The 14127-nt window shown below is 50.8% G+C and overlaps 1 protein-coding gene across 5 annotated transcripts in view; it reads right to left on the bottom strand.

The window, feature by feature from the left end:
• The window catches only part of LOC144767544 (uncharacterized), a 360042-nt gene that overhangs the window by 98937 nt on the left and 246978 nt on the right, over nucleotides 1–14127 (bottom strand). For all 5 annotated transcript variants that reach the window (XR_013598250.1, XR_013598252.1, XR_013598251.1 and 2 more), the window contains one exon: nucleotides 6149–6257. Coding sequence is in view for 1 of the 5 variants with exons in the window: in XM_078650962.1 (XP_078507088.1) it covers nucleotides 6149–6257 (109 nt within the window). In the remaining 4 variants the exon portion in view is untranslated. The remainder of the gene's footprint in view (nucleotides 1–6148; nucleotides 6258–14127) is intronic.

The raw sequence follows: 14127 nt of genomic DNA, 5'->3' as shown, positions 1-14127 counted from the left end.
AAAAGCAACCTTACTCCTGTACACCTGTCTGCCCAGACCCCTGACACTGCCCCGACCCCCCCCCCCCATCTGGTCACTTAATCAACTGCCAATCAGCAGTTAAGCATGCCGCCGATATTGCTGATCTCATCCTGAACAAAAATTTCGACCTAGCAATACTAACTGATTCATGGCTCAATGAATACTCATCTCCTTGCCTGGACCTATTAGTCCCTCCCAACTACAACATTGCTAGACTGGACAGACAATCCAGCAGGAAAGGAGGAGGCATCGCCTGCATCTACCGATCTAACCTCCTTGTCACTGAACTCACAGCCGACACCACTCTCTCCGGCAAATACCTTGCCCTCTCCATTTGCTGCAACTCAATACAACTGTGCAACTTGCACATCTTTTACCTCCCTCCAGGCTTGAATGACTCTTTCACCGATCACCTCTTGGAAATCATCACAACTAAGATTTCCTTCACCGCCAAAGAGATTTTCCTTGGTGATTTCAACCCAAGGATCCTCACGTCAACGCCATTAAAGATCTCCTAACTGATCAAGCCCTGACTCAAGCCTGCTCACTGCCAACTCACTGAAAAGGGGCCACCCTGGACTGGATCACCTCTAAGGAATCATCAGTCAAGCTTATCTCCATAGACCCATGTGACTGGTCTGACCACCATGCCATTGCCTTCCTTTTACCCGGGACCCACAAGACAAAGGCACCCGCAACTGGTGATTCCCAAACGCTGGGTCAGAGACACCAAGAACCTTGACCACAGAAAACTGAAAGCTCGCTGTAATTCTGACCTCCTCCCCCCTCACATATAACAACGGTCAGTGACCTCAACGATCACTACTCAATGACTACATTGAACATTCTGAATGACCTAGCCCCACTAAAACTACAAATAACACAAATCAAAGACAGAAACCCCTGGTTCACTGGCTCCCTCAACTTGGAGAGGAGATCCCTCTGGCATTCTGAAAGAATTTGGAGACAGCACCCCTCTGCTGCGCATTTTAAACTTCTCCACCAGGCAAAAAAACACCTTCAACAAGAACATCCTCAATTAAAAAAAAGAATACTTCAGATCGGAACTGGGGAATGCCAAGAATAGACGCAGCAAGCTCTTTGAACTGGTTAAACACCAATCAAATAAACTGGCTAAATCACAGAAGGAAACTCCTAAATCTCTAATATCATCTGAAGAATTCTCCTCGTTCTTCGCTGATAAAATCACAGCCTTAGGATATAAACTCAGTTCCGCTTCATATTCTAAACCCCTTTGTTAGAACCGGGGTCTCTAGTTGGCAGGGGTATGCACCCTAGTCCAAGTAGGGACCACCGCTTCCGTCCTGGTAGCTTGGCGCAGAGCAGCAAAGGCGTAACTTCAGAGGCAATGTGTAAAGTATTTGTGCAACACACAACGGCGATGACACAGTAAAAACACTCACAAAAGGAACACCACACCAGTTTTGTATAGGAATAAGAATTTCTTTATCTAAAAATTATGCGAGAACCAAAAGCAGGTAAATCCATCTCCAGGCAAGATCAATAATAAAAAGGATTCCAGTTTCCAAGCAAGATCAATAATCAATAAGAATGAATCCAGTTCCCAGGCCTGATCAATAATAAAAAGGATTCCAGTTTCCAAGCAAGATCAATAATCAATAAGAATGAATCCAGTTCCCAGGCCTGATCCAATCACCAAAAGCTCATGTGTGCCAAGGGCTCCTGCTGGTAATGTCTTTCTCACAGTGCCCTTGGATGGCAAAAGTTCACTTGAGGTAGGTTCTTATGGTCATAATTCACTGTGAGAAGGTTCTTAGGCCAAAGTTCCCTTGTAGCGTGATAAGTGTGCCTCTCATAGAAATGATGCTCCCAGCGTAGGAAGTGCGGCTGCCCAGGCGCTGCTGGTAATGCTAAAAAATGCCCCAGTGTCAATTACCAAGTAATTATGCCCCCATAGGCCGGTCCGTGAAGGACGGTTCCCAGCCAAGCACAAAGCTCACACTCCAGGTACCCGGCCAACCTGCACCCCGCCCCCTCGCAGCAGCCTGGTTGCACTGAGGCGTTACCTGGGGTGGTGGCTGCGGGCGCGGGTGCGAGGCTCCTCTCCCCCTGGGGCCTCTGGCTCAGCAGGCGCTGCACGTGTGGGGGCGCAGCCACACAGCGCTCCTTTAGCACAGCGCTTAACAGTGCCTCCAAGTCCGGGGCAATGACAGAGCCTCCTGCCACACAGCGCTTCGCTTCTCAGCGTCTACACAGCGCGCTCCGGTCCCAGTGGTGGTGACCTCAGGGCCAGTTTCAGTCGGCTTGCGCCAGAAGCAGAAGCAATCACAGAGCCCTCGGGAGGATCACGGGGCAAGCAGTGCTGAGGGCAGGCACAGCGCTGCAGGGCAAATCTTGAGAGTGTTGTTGCTGTTCCAAAGGGCAGTCTTTAAAACGCTGTGGTCCAAGGACAGCTAGTTTCCTTTAGCTTAAAAAGAGTGCAGTCCCAAAAAGGCAATCTTTAAAAGGTTGAAGACTCTTTAAAATGTGTTTCAAAGAAAAGTAGTTCCTTTGGGATGTTGTGGAGACACTCTGGTGGTGATGTTGCAGTCTCCCAAGCAGGACAAGATCAGCAGACAGTAAGGCAGCTCAGTAGGTTGTGGGGCAGCAGTTCCTTGGAGCAGTCAGCCTCCTTCCCAGTGGCAATCCTCTTGCGCAGCAGTCCTCACTCCAGCACGGATTCTTCCAGGTCCAGCAGTGTAACAAAGAGTGAGGCCAGGACCCTCCCTTATATATTCTACAGTCCAGGGGCTAGAAAGTGGTGGAAGTCTCTGGAAGGGTCTGGGGCAGGGGCTTCTTGAAGAGTCCAGGGAGTTCTGGTATGTTCCCTGCCTTCCCTGACTTAGCTGTCACAGTGACGAGAGACAGGCCGTTAAGGCTATGGTGGGCAGCACATCACAGCTCATCCCAGGGAAGAAGGTGTGAATCACCACTCCCACCATCCAACCCAGGCAGGCTATCAGTATGCAGAGGGGAGGGGGGAGTCTGCAGATCCTAATCTAAGTGTAGGCCGGAAAAGGTCCCCTTTATAAAAGTGGGATCCCTAGCGTAGTAATGCCCAAACCCTATATATCATTGGAAAGGGTTCCCCGCCCCAAGTCCAACAAGACCATACATGACAGGCTTATTAGGTCCCTGTCAGAAATTATCCCATAAGGGGAGGTTCCCAATGTTAGCCTATGGAGGATTAAGCCTTACTGTGGTAGCAGTGGCTTGTGGCAGATATGCCAGCCTCACAAGGTTTTAGGGAAGAGCACCTGCACCTCAGCACTGTTTAGCAGTGGTGAGGTGCCCAGAGTCCTAAGTCCAACAAAAGGTAAGGTACAAATGGGAGGCAAAAGGGCAAAAAGGTAGGGGAAGACCACCCTAAGGCTGACAGGTCCAACACGTGTGTCCCCCAGCTGAAAGTGGGGAGAACTACCCAACCTCTAGGGAGTTCTCATCACTAAGGCGGAAAAACCTAGAGAGACCGTCAGCATTGGCGTGGTCTACTCCGGGTCTGTGTTCTACCCTGAAGTCCATCCCCTGTAGGGAAATGGACCACCTCAACAATTTGGGATTCACGCCCCTCATTTGCATGAGCCACCTGAGGGGCCGGTGGTCAGTCTGAATCAGGAAGTGGGAGCCAAACAAGTATGGGCGCAGCTTCTTCACAGCCCAGACCACCGCAAAGGCTTCCCTCTCTATCGCACTCCACCGCTGTTCTTGGGGGAGTAGCCTCCTGGAGATGAAAGCAACTGGTTGGTCCCGTCCCTCCTCATTGAATTGCGAAAGTACTGCCCCTATGCCATGCTCTGAGCCGTCCGTTTGGACAATAAACTATTTGGAGAAGTCAGGGGCCCTGAGCACAGGAGCTGTGCACATGGCCTGCTTTAGAGAGTCAAAGGCTTTTTGGCAAGCCTCTGTCCAAATCACTCTTCTAGGGTATTTCTTAGAGGTTAGCTCAGTCAAGGGGGCCACAATGGTGCCATAGCCCTTGACAAATCTGCGGTAGTAACCTGTGAGGCCCAGGAATGCCCTGACCTCAGTCTGTGTTTTGGGAGGCTCCCAGGCCAGGATGGTTTCTATCTTGGCCTGTAGGGGCTGCACCTTGCCCCCGCCCACCTAGTGTCCTAAGTAGACTACCGACCCCTGCCCTATCTGGCAATTGCTGTCTTTGATAGTCAGGCCTGCCTGCTGCTGGGCCTGAAGCACTTCCTGGAGGTGACCCAGATGGTCCTCCCAGCTGCTACTGAAGACAGCTATGTCGTCCAGGTAGGCAGCAGAGAAGGCCTCTAAACCGGAGAGGACCCGGTTCACCAGCCGCTGGAAGGTGGCAGGAGCATTTTTCAGTCCAAAGGGCATCACTCTAAACTGGTAGTGGCCCTCTGCGGTGGAAAAGGCGGACCTCTCTTTAGCTCCATCTGTTAGGGCGATCTGCCAGTACCCTGACATGAGGTCAAAGGTACTCAGGTATCGGGCAGCCCCTAGTCGGTCAATGAGCTCATCCGCTAGGGATAGGTTGAGCATCAGTCTTGGTCACAGAGTTCAGTCCCCTGTAATCCACACAGAACCTAAGTTCTGGTGTGGTGCCCGGTGGGGCAGCTTTTGGTACCAGAACCCCCAGACTGGACCAAGGGCTGTTGGAGGGCTCTATCACCCCCAACTCCAGCATCTTAGTAACTTCACTCTGGATGCTGGCCTTCACCTTATCTGACAGCCTATAAGACTTGGACTTGACAGGGGGGCTGTCTCCTGTGTCCACATCATGGGTACACAGGTGGGTAATCCCTGGGATAAGGGAGAACACTGAGGAGAACTGCCCCAGGACCTGGCGGCAGTCCCTCTGTTGCTCAGGAGTCAAGGATGGGGAGAGGACCACTCCCTCCACGATCCATCCTTCTCTTTGGAAGCAAAGAGGTCCGGGAGAGGTTCACTTTCCTCTTCCTCTGCCCCATCAGTCACCATCAGTAAGGTGAGCTCAGACCTCTCATGGTGGGGTTTGAGACGGTTGGCATGTAATGTAGCACCCTGTGGGGCTGTCTGGGGGTCTTAAGGTCCACTAGGTAAGTGGCCTTACCCTTCTTCTCCAATATCCCGTAAGGGCCCATCCAGCGATCCTGGAGGGCACTAAACTCCCCAGGCTCCGTGACCCACACCTTCTGTCCAGGTTCTAGCTCTACAGGGTGAGAGTTCTGGTCGTACCATTCCTTCATCTCCGCCTGGCTGGCATTTAAGTTGTCAGAAGCTTGTTTCCACAACTTAGCCATTTGGCTACAGAAGGCCAGCATGTAGCTCACTACATCCTGGGGAAGCCTCCTTGGAGTCCTCTCCCACCCATCCTTCACTAAACTGAGAGGTCCCCTAACAGGGTGACCGTACAAGAGCTCGAAGGGGCTGAAACCCACCCCCTTCAGCGGTACCTCCCTGTAGGAAAACAGCAAACAGGGCAAGAGGACGTCCCACTTTTTCCTCAGGCCCTCAGGCAGACTCCTGATCATGCCTTTTAGGGTCTTGTTAAATCTCTCCACGAGACCATTAGTCTGTGGGTGATAAGGGGTGGAGAACTTATAAGTAACCCCACACTCCTTCCACATGGATTACATGTAAGCAGACATAAAATTGGTTCCCCTGTCGGACACCACCTCTTTGGGGAAACCCACACTGGTAAAAATCCCCATCAGGGCCCGGGCCACTGCAGGTGCAGTGATGGTTCTCAGTAGAATAGCCTCTGGGTACCGGGTGGCATGGTCCACCAGAAGCAGGATAAACCGGTGACCAGAAGAAGTTGGTGGATCCATGGGCCCAACAATGTCGATGCCCACCTGTTAAGGGAATACACACAGCTACAGGTTTTCCTACCTAAATTACATATAGTCACTGATTCAATCGTTCTCTAGAGCTCATTCCCTAAATGAGATAACCAGTTTTCAGGCAGGTTAATATATTATGTGGATGCTGGCTTAAAGACCTGCTGATCGTCACGACGAGTGCTTCAGTTTTCTCCCATGAATTCAGACTTCCAGATCCGGCCCTTCCTTCCAGCTTCCCCTCGTCCTGCAACCCCGTCCTGACTCTCCTCCCGCCTCCCCTTCAATTCCTTTCTCACTTCTTGTTTCCTCCTTACCTGCTTCACCTCGAGTTCTTGTTCGGACTTGACAGACACTGGAGGATTGCAGAGCTTCATCGGAAGTCCGAGCAACATCCGTTTGCGTCCAGGAAACCCGACCACATATCTACGGAAACAAAAGAAGGACAGTAAGCTTCAGAGACTTAGTTTTATTTTCCTAAGAACATTAGTGCTGGGCTTAAAAGACTTTTGAAATGAAAAACAAACAAGCCTTTACAACTACAATTATTTATTTCATTGTTTAAAACCTATTATAAGGAACTCTGAGACTTATTTGTTAGATACTTGGTGAAAAGACTTTACAATTATAGAAAGCATGCTCTGCTCTACCGAGTTGTGATTAGTGTTGGATTTTCAAGAGCAACTATCTTTGAGTATACAGTTGTTACTGGTGGTTGCTGGTATCTTGCTTGTTCTTTCTTTTTCTTTAATTCACAGAATCCCTTTTGGAGAATAATTCACCTGGTATTCAGGTATGTGCATGGTTATAGAAGTGAGCTCTAACAATCAGTAACCACTAATTTTGCAGAAATTTAAGAGAGGCTTAGTTTTAAGTAATTCTGTTTGATATCTTAAGGCGGCAGTCAAATCAAAGCGGTCTGCGCAAAACCTGTACCAGAGAAGTGTGGACAAGGGCCGATAAATCATATGGTCAGTAATGTAATATGCTGCACAAGTTATTGTCTAGAACTATTCAAAACCAGAATAGTGAATATTAATACTTGTGTACAATAATTCAGGACACGTGCCAGCAAGATCTCGGCCCAGAACACTTCCAGAGAAGCAACAGCTGGAACTAGTGTGGAACCAGTGTTTGTTTGTTTGTTTCTCTTCCACTTCCCCTTTCCCTTATGGACTAGCAGGCTTAGTAAGAGTTACATCCTTGCTACGCTTACTAGTCTAAGAGGGAGTTGGGACTTAACGGCGTCAAGAGGAAACAACTGGAGCACTTAGCGTGATTGCACAACACCACCCTCTCAAAGGGGGTGCTAACGACAGGCAGTGGTTCCAGGGGAGCCTTCAGCTTAGCCCCGCTTTTCCCACTAGCTTGGCAGGTCAGATAGGTCCTGCAGAATGCATGTGAGGAGACCCTCATCTGCGGCCAATACAAATGGGGGACAAGCCTAGCAAAGGTCTTGTCTTGGCCCAAGTGTCCAGCTAAAGGGATCTCATGAGCCAATTCCAAAAGAAAGGCCCTGTAGCACTGGGGGACCACTAAGGCCCTTGATGACCCATGCACAGGAGCCTTGGGCTCACTGTAAAGGAGCCCATCCTCCCAGTAAATATGATACTTTGCAGAGGCATTGCCTGCTGCTTGGGCTTCGGCCTGTCGCCTCATGCCCTCAAGGGTAGGGCACTCCTTCTGGGCCCGGCAAAACTCCTCCCTGGTAGGCCCTCCTTCCACCTGCCACCCTGCAGGGGTAGGTAGGTCCCCCAAGGGAACAACGTCCCCCTCCGCGGACTCCAGTGCGACCTCCTCAGGTGCCCCATCCATCTCACGGGGTGACCGCCTGGGGCGGGCTTCCCACGCCCTCGGGTTCCTCCCTTTCTAACAGCTGGCTGGGCCGTTTTTCCAGGCTCCAGCCCTGGTTGACTCCCTTTCCGGGCAGCCATGGACCATGTGGTAGCACAGATCCACTCTGGTAACCCCAGCATCTCCACATGCGCTTTGAGCTCTACCTCCTTCCAGGCAGTGTGCTCAAGGTCATTCCCTAACAGACAGTCCACTGGCATGGCAGGGATCACAGCAACTCTTAAAAGGCCTAAAACCCCTCCCCACTCAAATGGAACCTGTGCTACGGGATAATGACCCTCCCGGTTGTCAGCCATCACAACTGGATGGAATGCATCGGGAATTATTTGCTCTGGGGACACCAGCTGACTCCTTACCATAGTCATGCTGGCACCTGTGTCCCTCAGGGCCTCCACCACCTGACCATTGAGGGTGACCCACTGCCTATACTTAGTAGTATTGGAGGGCACATGGACCTTAGGAACCATCTCACTGTCTCCCAGAGACACTAGGACAAGCCCTGCCCCCTCACTCCCATCATCTAGGGACAGCTCCTCCCCAAGCGCTACACTAGCCACCCCGGGGTTTTTACCTCCAGTGGGCTGTGGTGCATTCTTGCGACACTTGGGATCCCCCCTGTAGTGTCCAAGTTCACCACACTCATAGCACCGGCAATTCTGGGCTGTTGACCTTTGTCAGGAAAGGAGGCTTCTGGTGGCCGGATTGGGGCTGGGACCCAGACCCTTTCCCTTGTGAATTATTTTGGGGCCTTTGGAGAACTCTTTCTTTTTGTCCCCCCCTCTTTCTTCTGGTGGGAACCCTGATCACCCCTTTGGGAGTCCCCCCCAGAACCCCTGTTGGACACTCTGGTACTGACCCATGTGTCCGCCTCCTCCGCAAGTTTACTAGGATTGGTCAACTTGCGGTCAACCAGGTGTTGGCGCAGCTCTGGAAAACATTTCTCTAGAAGGTGCTCTCTTAAAAACAAGTCATACAACCCTTCCTAGTCATGCACATTGCTGCCCCACACCCAGCCCTCTAAAGCTTTACTAGCGTAGTCCAGGAAGTCTACCCAGTTCTGTGTGGGAAGTTTGTGGCTATTCCTAAACCTCTGCCTATACCTCTCAGGGGTAAGACCAAACCTCTTAAGCAATGCGGCTTTCATGACAGAATAGTTAGTCTGGGCTTCCTTCTCTAGGTAAAGGAGGGTGTCCCTAACATCTGGAGGTAGGTATTTATACAAACCACCCCCCAATAACTCTCTGGGACCCCATGGGCTCTTAAAGACACCTCATAGGCGGCTAACCACTTATCAATATTATCCCCCACCTTAAAACTGGCCATCACATCTTTAGGCATAAAGACCCTGGACTCACGTGAAGCTTCCAAAGGTACGCTGCCACCATTCTTGTTGCTGTTGGCCCCTACTTCGAGGGCCCGAATTTCCAGTTCCTTCAGGCTGAGCTCATGGGCAAGTTCTTTTTCCCGCATAGCCAGTCGCTTGTTCTCGCGATCCTGCTCCATGGCCCACCTTTCTCTTTCCCGCTCTTTCTCCAGCTTGGCAAGCTCCAATCTGAGCTGTCTCTCCTCTCTCCTGTCCTCCAAGTCCTCTGAGGACAGGGTCTTTACTGACACAGTACTGCCTGCCCTGGAAGGTACCCTTGTACCTGGTAACAAATTACCATTTTCCGCCAAGTGCAGTCGGTCAATATTTCCTGTGGCGTCATGCTCTGGTCCTTGCTCGTCCCCATCTCCTTCTGGGTGGGCTGTTACCTATGCTCTCAAGGCTTTCTGAAGCTCTGCCTTCTTGGCGCTTCACTTGAAGGGCACCCCTTTCTCCTCGCAGAACTCTTTGAGTTGCGCCACTGTGTAAACTTCCAGGTTGGCCAGCTCGAATTCCATCTTGCTAGGTGGGGCCTCAGACGTTTGTAGAGAAAATCAAATGGGACTTAGGCAAAAGGGACTTTTAAAAAAGAGCAGCCAGTCAGGGAGAATTTAAAAAAATTCAAAAATGCCAATTGGAGAGGGTAGACAAATATTCAGTAGAGTCAGGTGTAGGGTTGCGGTGTACACTGCGTCGCTGCGTGGTGTTACACAAGCACAAGTCCTATCCCATCGCTCGATCACCAATGTTAGAACCGGGGTCTCTAGTTGGCAGGGGTATGCACCCTAGTCCAAGTAGGGACCACCGCTTCTGACCTGGTAGCTTGGCGCAGAGCAGCAAAGGCATAACTTCAGAGGCAATGTGTAATGTATTTGTGCAACACACAACGGCGATGACACAGTAAAAACACTCACAAAAGGAACACCACACCAGTTTTGTATAAGAATAAGAATTTCTTTATCTAAAAATTATGCGAGAACCAAAAGCAGGTAAATCCAGCTCCAGGCAATATCAATAATAAAAAGGATTCCAGTTTCCAAGCAAGATCAATAATCAATAAGAATGAATCCAGTTCCCAGGCCTGATCAATAATAAAAAGGATTCCAGTTTCCAAGCCAGATCAATAATCAATAAGAATGAATCCAGTTCCCAGGCCTGATCCAATCACCAAAAGCTCATGTGTGCCAAGGGCTCCTGCTGGTAATGTCTTTCTCACAGTGCCCTTGGATGGCAAAAGTTCACTTGAGGTAGGTTCTTATGGTCAAAATTCACTGTGGGAAGGTTCTTAGGCCAAAGTTCCCTTGTAGCGTAATAAGTGTGCCTCTCATAGAAATGATGATCCCAGCGTAGGAAGTGCGGCTGCCCAGGCGCTGCTGGTAATGCTAAAAAATGCCCCAGTGTCAATTACCAAGTAATTATGCCCCCGTAGGCCGGTCAGTGAATGTCAGTTCCCAGCCAAGCACAAAGCTCACACTCCAGGTACCCGGCCAACCTGCACCCCGCCCCCTCGCAGCAGCCTGGTTGCACTGAGGCGTTACCTGGAGTGGTGGTTGCGGGAGAGGATGCGAGGCTCCTCTCCCCCTGGGGCCTCGGGCTCAGCAGGCGCTGCACGTGTGGGGGCGCGGCCACACAGCGCTCCTTTAGCACAGCGCTTAACAGTGCCTCCAAGTCCGGGGCAATGACGGAGCCTCCTGCCACACAGCGCTTTGCTTCTCAGCGCTACACAGCGCGCTCCGTTCCCAGTGGCGGCGACCTCAGGGCCAGTTTCAGTCGGCTTGCGCCAGAAGCAGAGGCAATCACAGAGCCCTCGGGAGGATCATGGGACAAGCAGTGCTGAGGGCAGGTACAGCGTTGCAGGGCAAATCTTGTGTTGTTGCTGTTCCAAAGGTCAGTCTTTAAAACGCTGTGGTCCAAGGACAGCTAGTTTCCTTTAGCTTAAAAAGGGTGCAGTCCCAAAAAGGCAATCTTTAAAAGGTTGAAGACTCTTTAAAATGTGGTTCAAAGAAAAGTAGTTCCTTTGGGATGTTGTGGAGACACTCTGGTGGTGATGTTGCAGTCTCCCACGCAGGGCAGGATCAGCAGACAGTAGGGCAGCTCAGCAGGTTGTGGGGCAGCAGTTCCTTGGATCAGTCAGCCTCCTTCCCAGTGTTAATCCTCTTGCGCAGCAGTCCTCCCTCCAGCAGGGATTCTTCCAGGTCCAGCAGTGTAACAAAGAGTGAGGCCAGGACCCTCCCATATATATTCTACAGTCCAGGGGCTAGAAAGTGGTGAAGTCTTTGGAGGGGTCTGGGGGCAGGGGCTTCTGGAAGAGTCCAGGGAGTTCTGGTATGTTCCCTGCCTTCCCTGACCTAGCTGTCACAGTGACGAGAGACAGGCCATTAAGGCTACGGTGGGCAGCCCATCACAGCTCATCCCAGGGAAGAAGGTGTGAATCACCACTCCCAACCCAGGCAGGCTATCAGTATGCAGAGGGGAGGGGGGAATCTGCAGAGCCTAATCTAAGTGTAGGCAGGAAAAGGTCCCCTTTATAAAAGTGGGATCCCTAGCGTAGTAATGCCCAAACCCTATATATCATTGGAAAGGGTTCCCCGCCCCGATTCCAACAAGACCAAACATAACAGGCTTATTAGGTCCCTATCAGAAGTTATCCCATAAGGGGAGGTTCCCAATGTTAGCCTATGGAGGATTAAGCCGTACTGCGGTAGCAGTGGCTTCTGGCAGATATGCCAGCCTCACAAGGTTTTAGGGAAGAGCACCTGCAACTCAACACTGTTTAGCAGTGGTGAGGCGCCCAGAGTCCTAAGTCCAACAAAAGGTAAGGTAAAACTGGGAGGCAAAAGGGCAAAAAGGTAGGGGAAGACCACCCTAAGGCTGACAGGTCCAACACCCTTTCTGACCTGCCCCCTCTCTCCGTGCTGCCCCCACCGGCCTCACCTAAAAATCAAGCACGCCAGACCGACTTCAAGTAACATGACGAAGACTCAGTCTCTAATATCCTCTCTACCTTAAACACGAACAATCACTTTAATGACCCGCTACCATCCAACTGCCTTGCTGCTGCCACTCAATCCATTGTTCCTAGCTGGACTGCAATAATCAACGCCTCTCTCCAGCAGGGATGGATTCCTGACTCTCTGAAAGCCGGCCAAGTCCTCCCATTTTAAAAAAAATGTCGCTGGATTCAGTCTCCCCTGACAACTTCAGAGCTATCTCCAACATCCCTCTGTTAGCCAAAGTGTTAGAGAAGTGAGTACAACAGCAACTAAGTCAACACATCAGCAACTTCCACCTACTCGATGACTCCCAATCTGGATTCAGACCTGGGCACAGCACTGAAACTACCATGCTCCACATCGTGGACGATGCCCCCAAGCCCTTGATCAAGACAAAACCTGCCTTCTAATCCTCCTAGATCTATCTTCGGCCTTCGACTCGGTCAACCATGAAATAAAAACTACTCGAACGCCTCAAACTCAGGATGTGTTTCGATGGCTCTGTTTTAGAATGGTTTAGGTTCTTCCTCCACAACCGATCACAGAGATTCCTAATTACCGGCAACCTTTCCGCTCCCTCCCCGGTCTCGGTTGGAGTCCCTCAAGGATCAACCCTGTCCCCATCCTCTTTAATCTTTACTTAGAACCGCTTACCGAAGTACTTCGCACCGCTAACATCTCCTACCATATGTACGTGGACGACACCCAAATATACATTAAAATGTCATCACTCGAGGAGATACTCTCCTTGAATGAGGCACTGAAAATGACCGTCCAATGGCTCGCCTTTAACCAACTCAAACTCAACACAAAGAAAACAGAATTTCTTTTAATCTCCCCCACAAAAGCCAACTAGGAGATTCAGATGTGGATCAAGGCCATCACAGCCTTAAACTGCCCACTGACCGTTGTGGAATCGGCCAAATCTCTGGGAATAATCCTCAACTGCAACCTGAACATGCGGGAGCACATCAACTCGATGGCTAAATCAGCCAGGTTCTTCCTGAACTACCTAAAGAAGCTGAAACCCTTCATCGATGCTCCCGACCTAAAAATGGCAGTCCAAGCACTAGTCATCTCTAGGCTGGAATATGGCTGTTCCACCCTCTCGGGTTTACCCAAGATCTTCCTGACACCTTTAAAAGCCTGCCTCAACGCAGCCGCCAGACTACTTACCAGCACAATCAATCAATCAATCAAGAATTTGTAGAGCGCACTACTTACCAGTGAGGGTCTCAAGTCGCTGGGGGAAAAAAGGGGGGGGCGCTACTGGTTGAACAGCCAGGTCTTGAGTATCCTCCTGAAGGTCAGCAGGTCTTGGGTCTGTCGTAGGCTCAGTGGGAGGATGTTCCAGGTCTTGGCGGTGAGGTGGGAGAAGGATCTGCCACCGGTGGTTGTTCTTCGGATACGAGGGACGGTGGCGAGGGCGAGGTCGACAGAACGGAGCTGGCGGTTGGGGATGTAGAAGAAGAGTCATCTGTTGAGGTAGGCTGGGCCGGTCTTGTGGAGTGCCTTGTGTGCATGGATGAGGAGCTTAAAGGAAATCCTCTTGTTGACAGGGTGCCAGTGCAAGGAAATTTGACCACATCGCTCCACATCTGAAAGGTTTGAACTGGCTCCCCCTCAAGGCCAGAATACAGCTGAAACTGGTGGCATTACACACAAAGCTCTATATGTAAACTCCCCTGCTTATCTTGCACAGAAACTCATGGTATCTGGAGGAAGCAGGAACTCCCGGTCCGCCAGAGACCTCTTGCTCCAACCTGCCCGCTTTCATAAAAAAAAAAACTACAATCGGGCTTTCTCCGGGGCCGCACCAAGAATTTGGAACTCTCTCCCACCCGCCATCAGAAGAATCCCTTCTCTGGCATGCTTCAAAAAGGAGGCCAAAACTTTCCTCATGGGTAAATTCCTCGCCTAATCTCTGCCTTCAACCACCACAGAGAGCCTGACTAATCTATGACTATCGCCTTTTCCTCAGATCACCTACTCACTCCACCTAGAAACTGTGGAGTCTTATACTGATTAACTGTAATTATAGCCATACACACGTGTCCCTCTATTCCCCCATGTCCAGCACCTCGGC

This window comes from Lissotriton helveticus, chromosome 7, assembly GCF_964261635.1.
Source record: "Lissotriton helveticus chromosome 7, aLisHel1.1, whole genome shotgun sequence".
NCBI lineage: Eukaryota > Metazoa > Chordata > Amphibia > Caudata > Salamandridae > Lissotriton > Lissotriton helveticus.
This window is presented reverse-complemented; position numbering and strand designations above follow the sequence as displayed.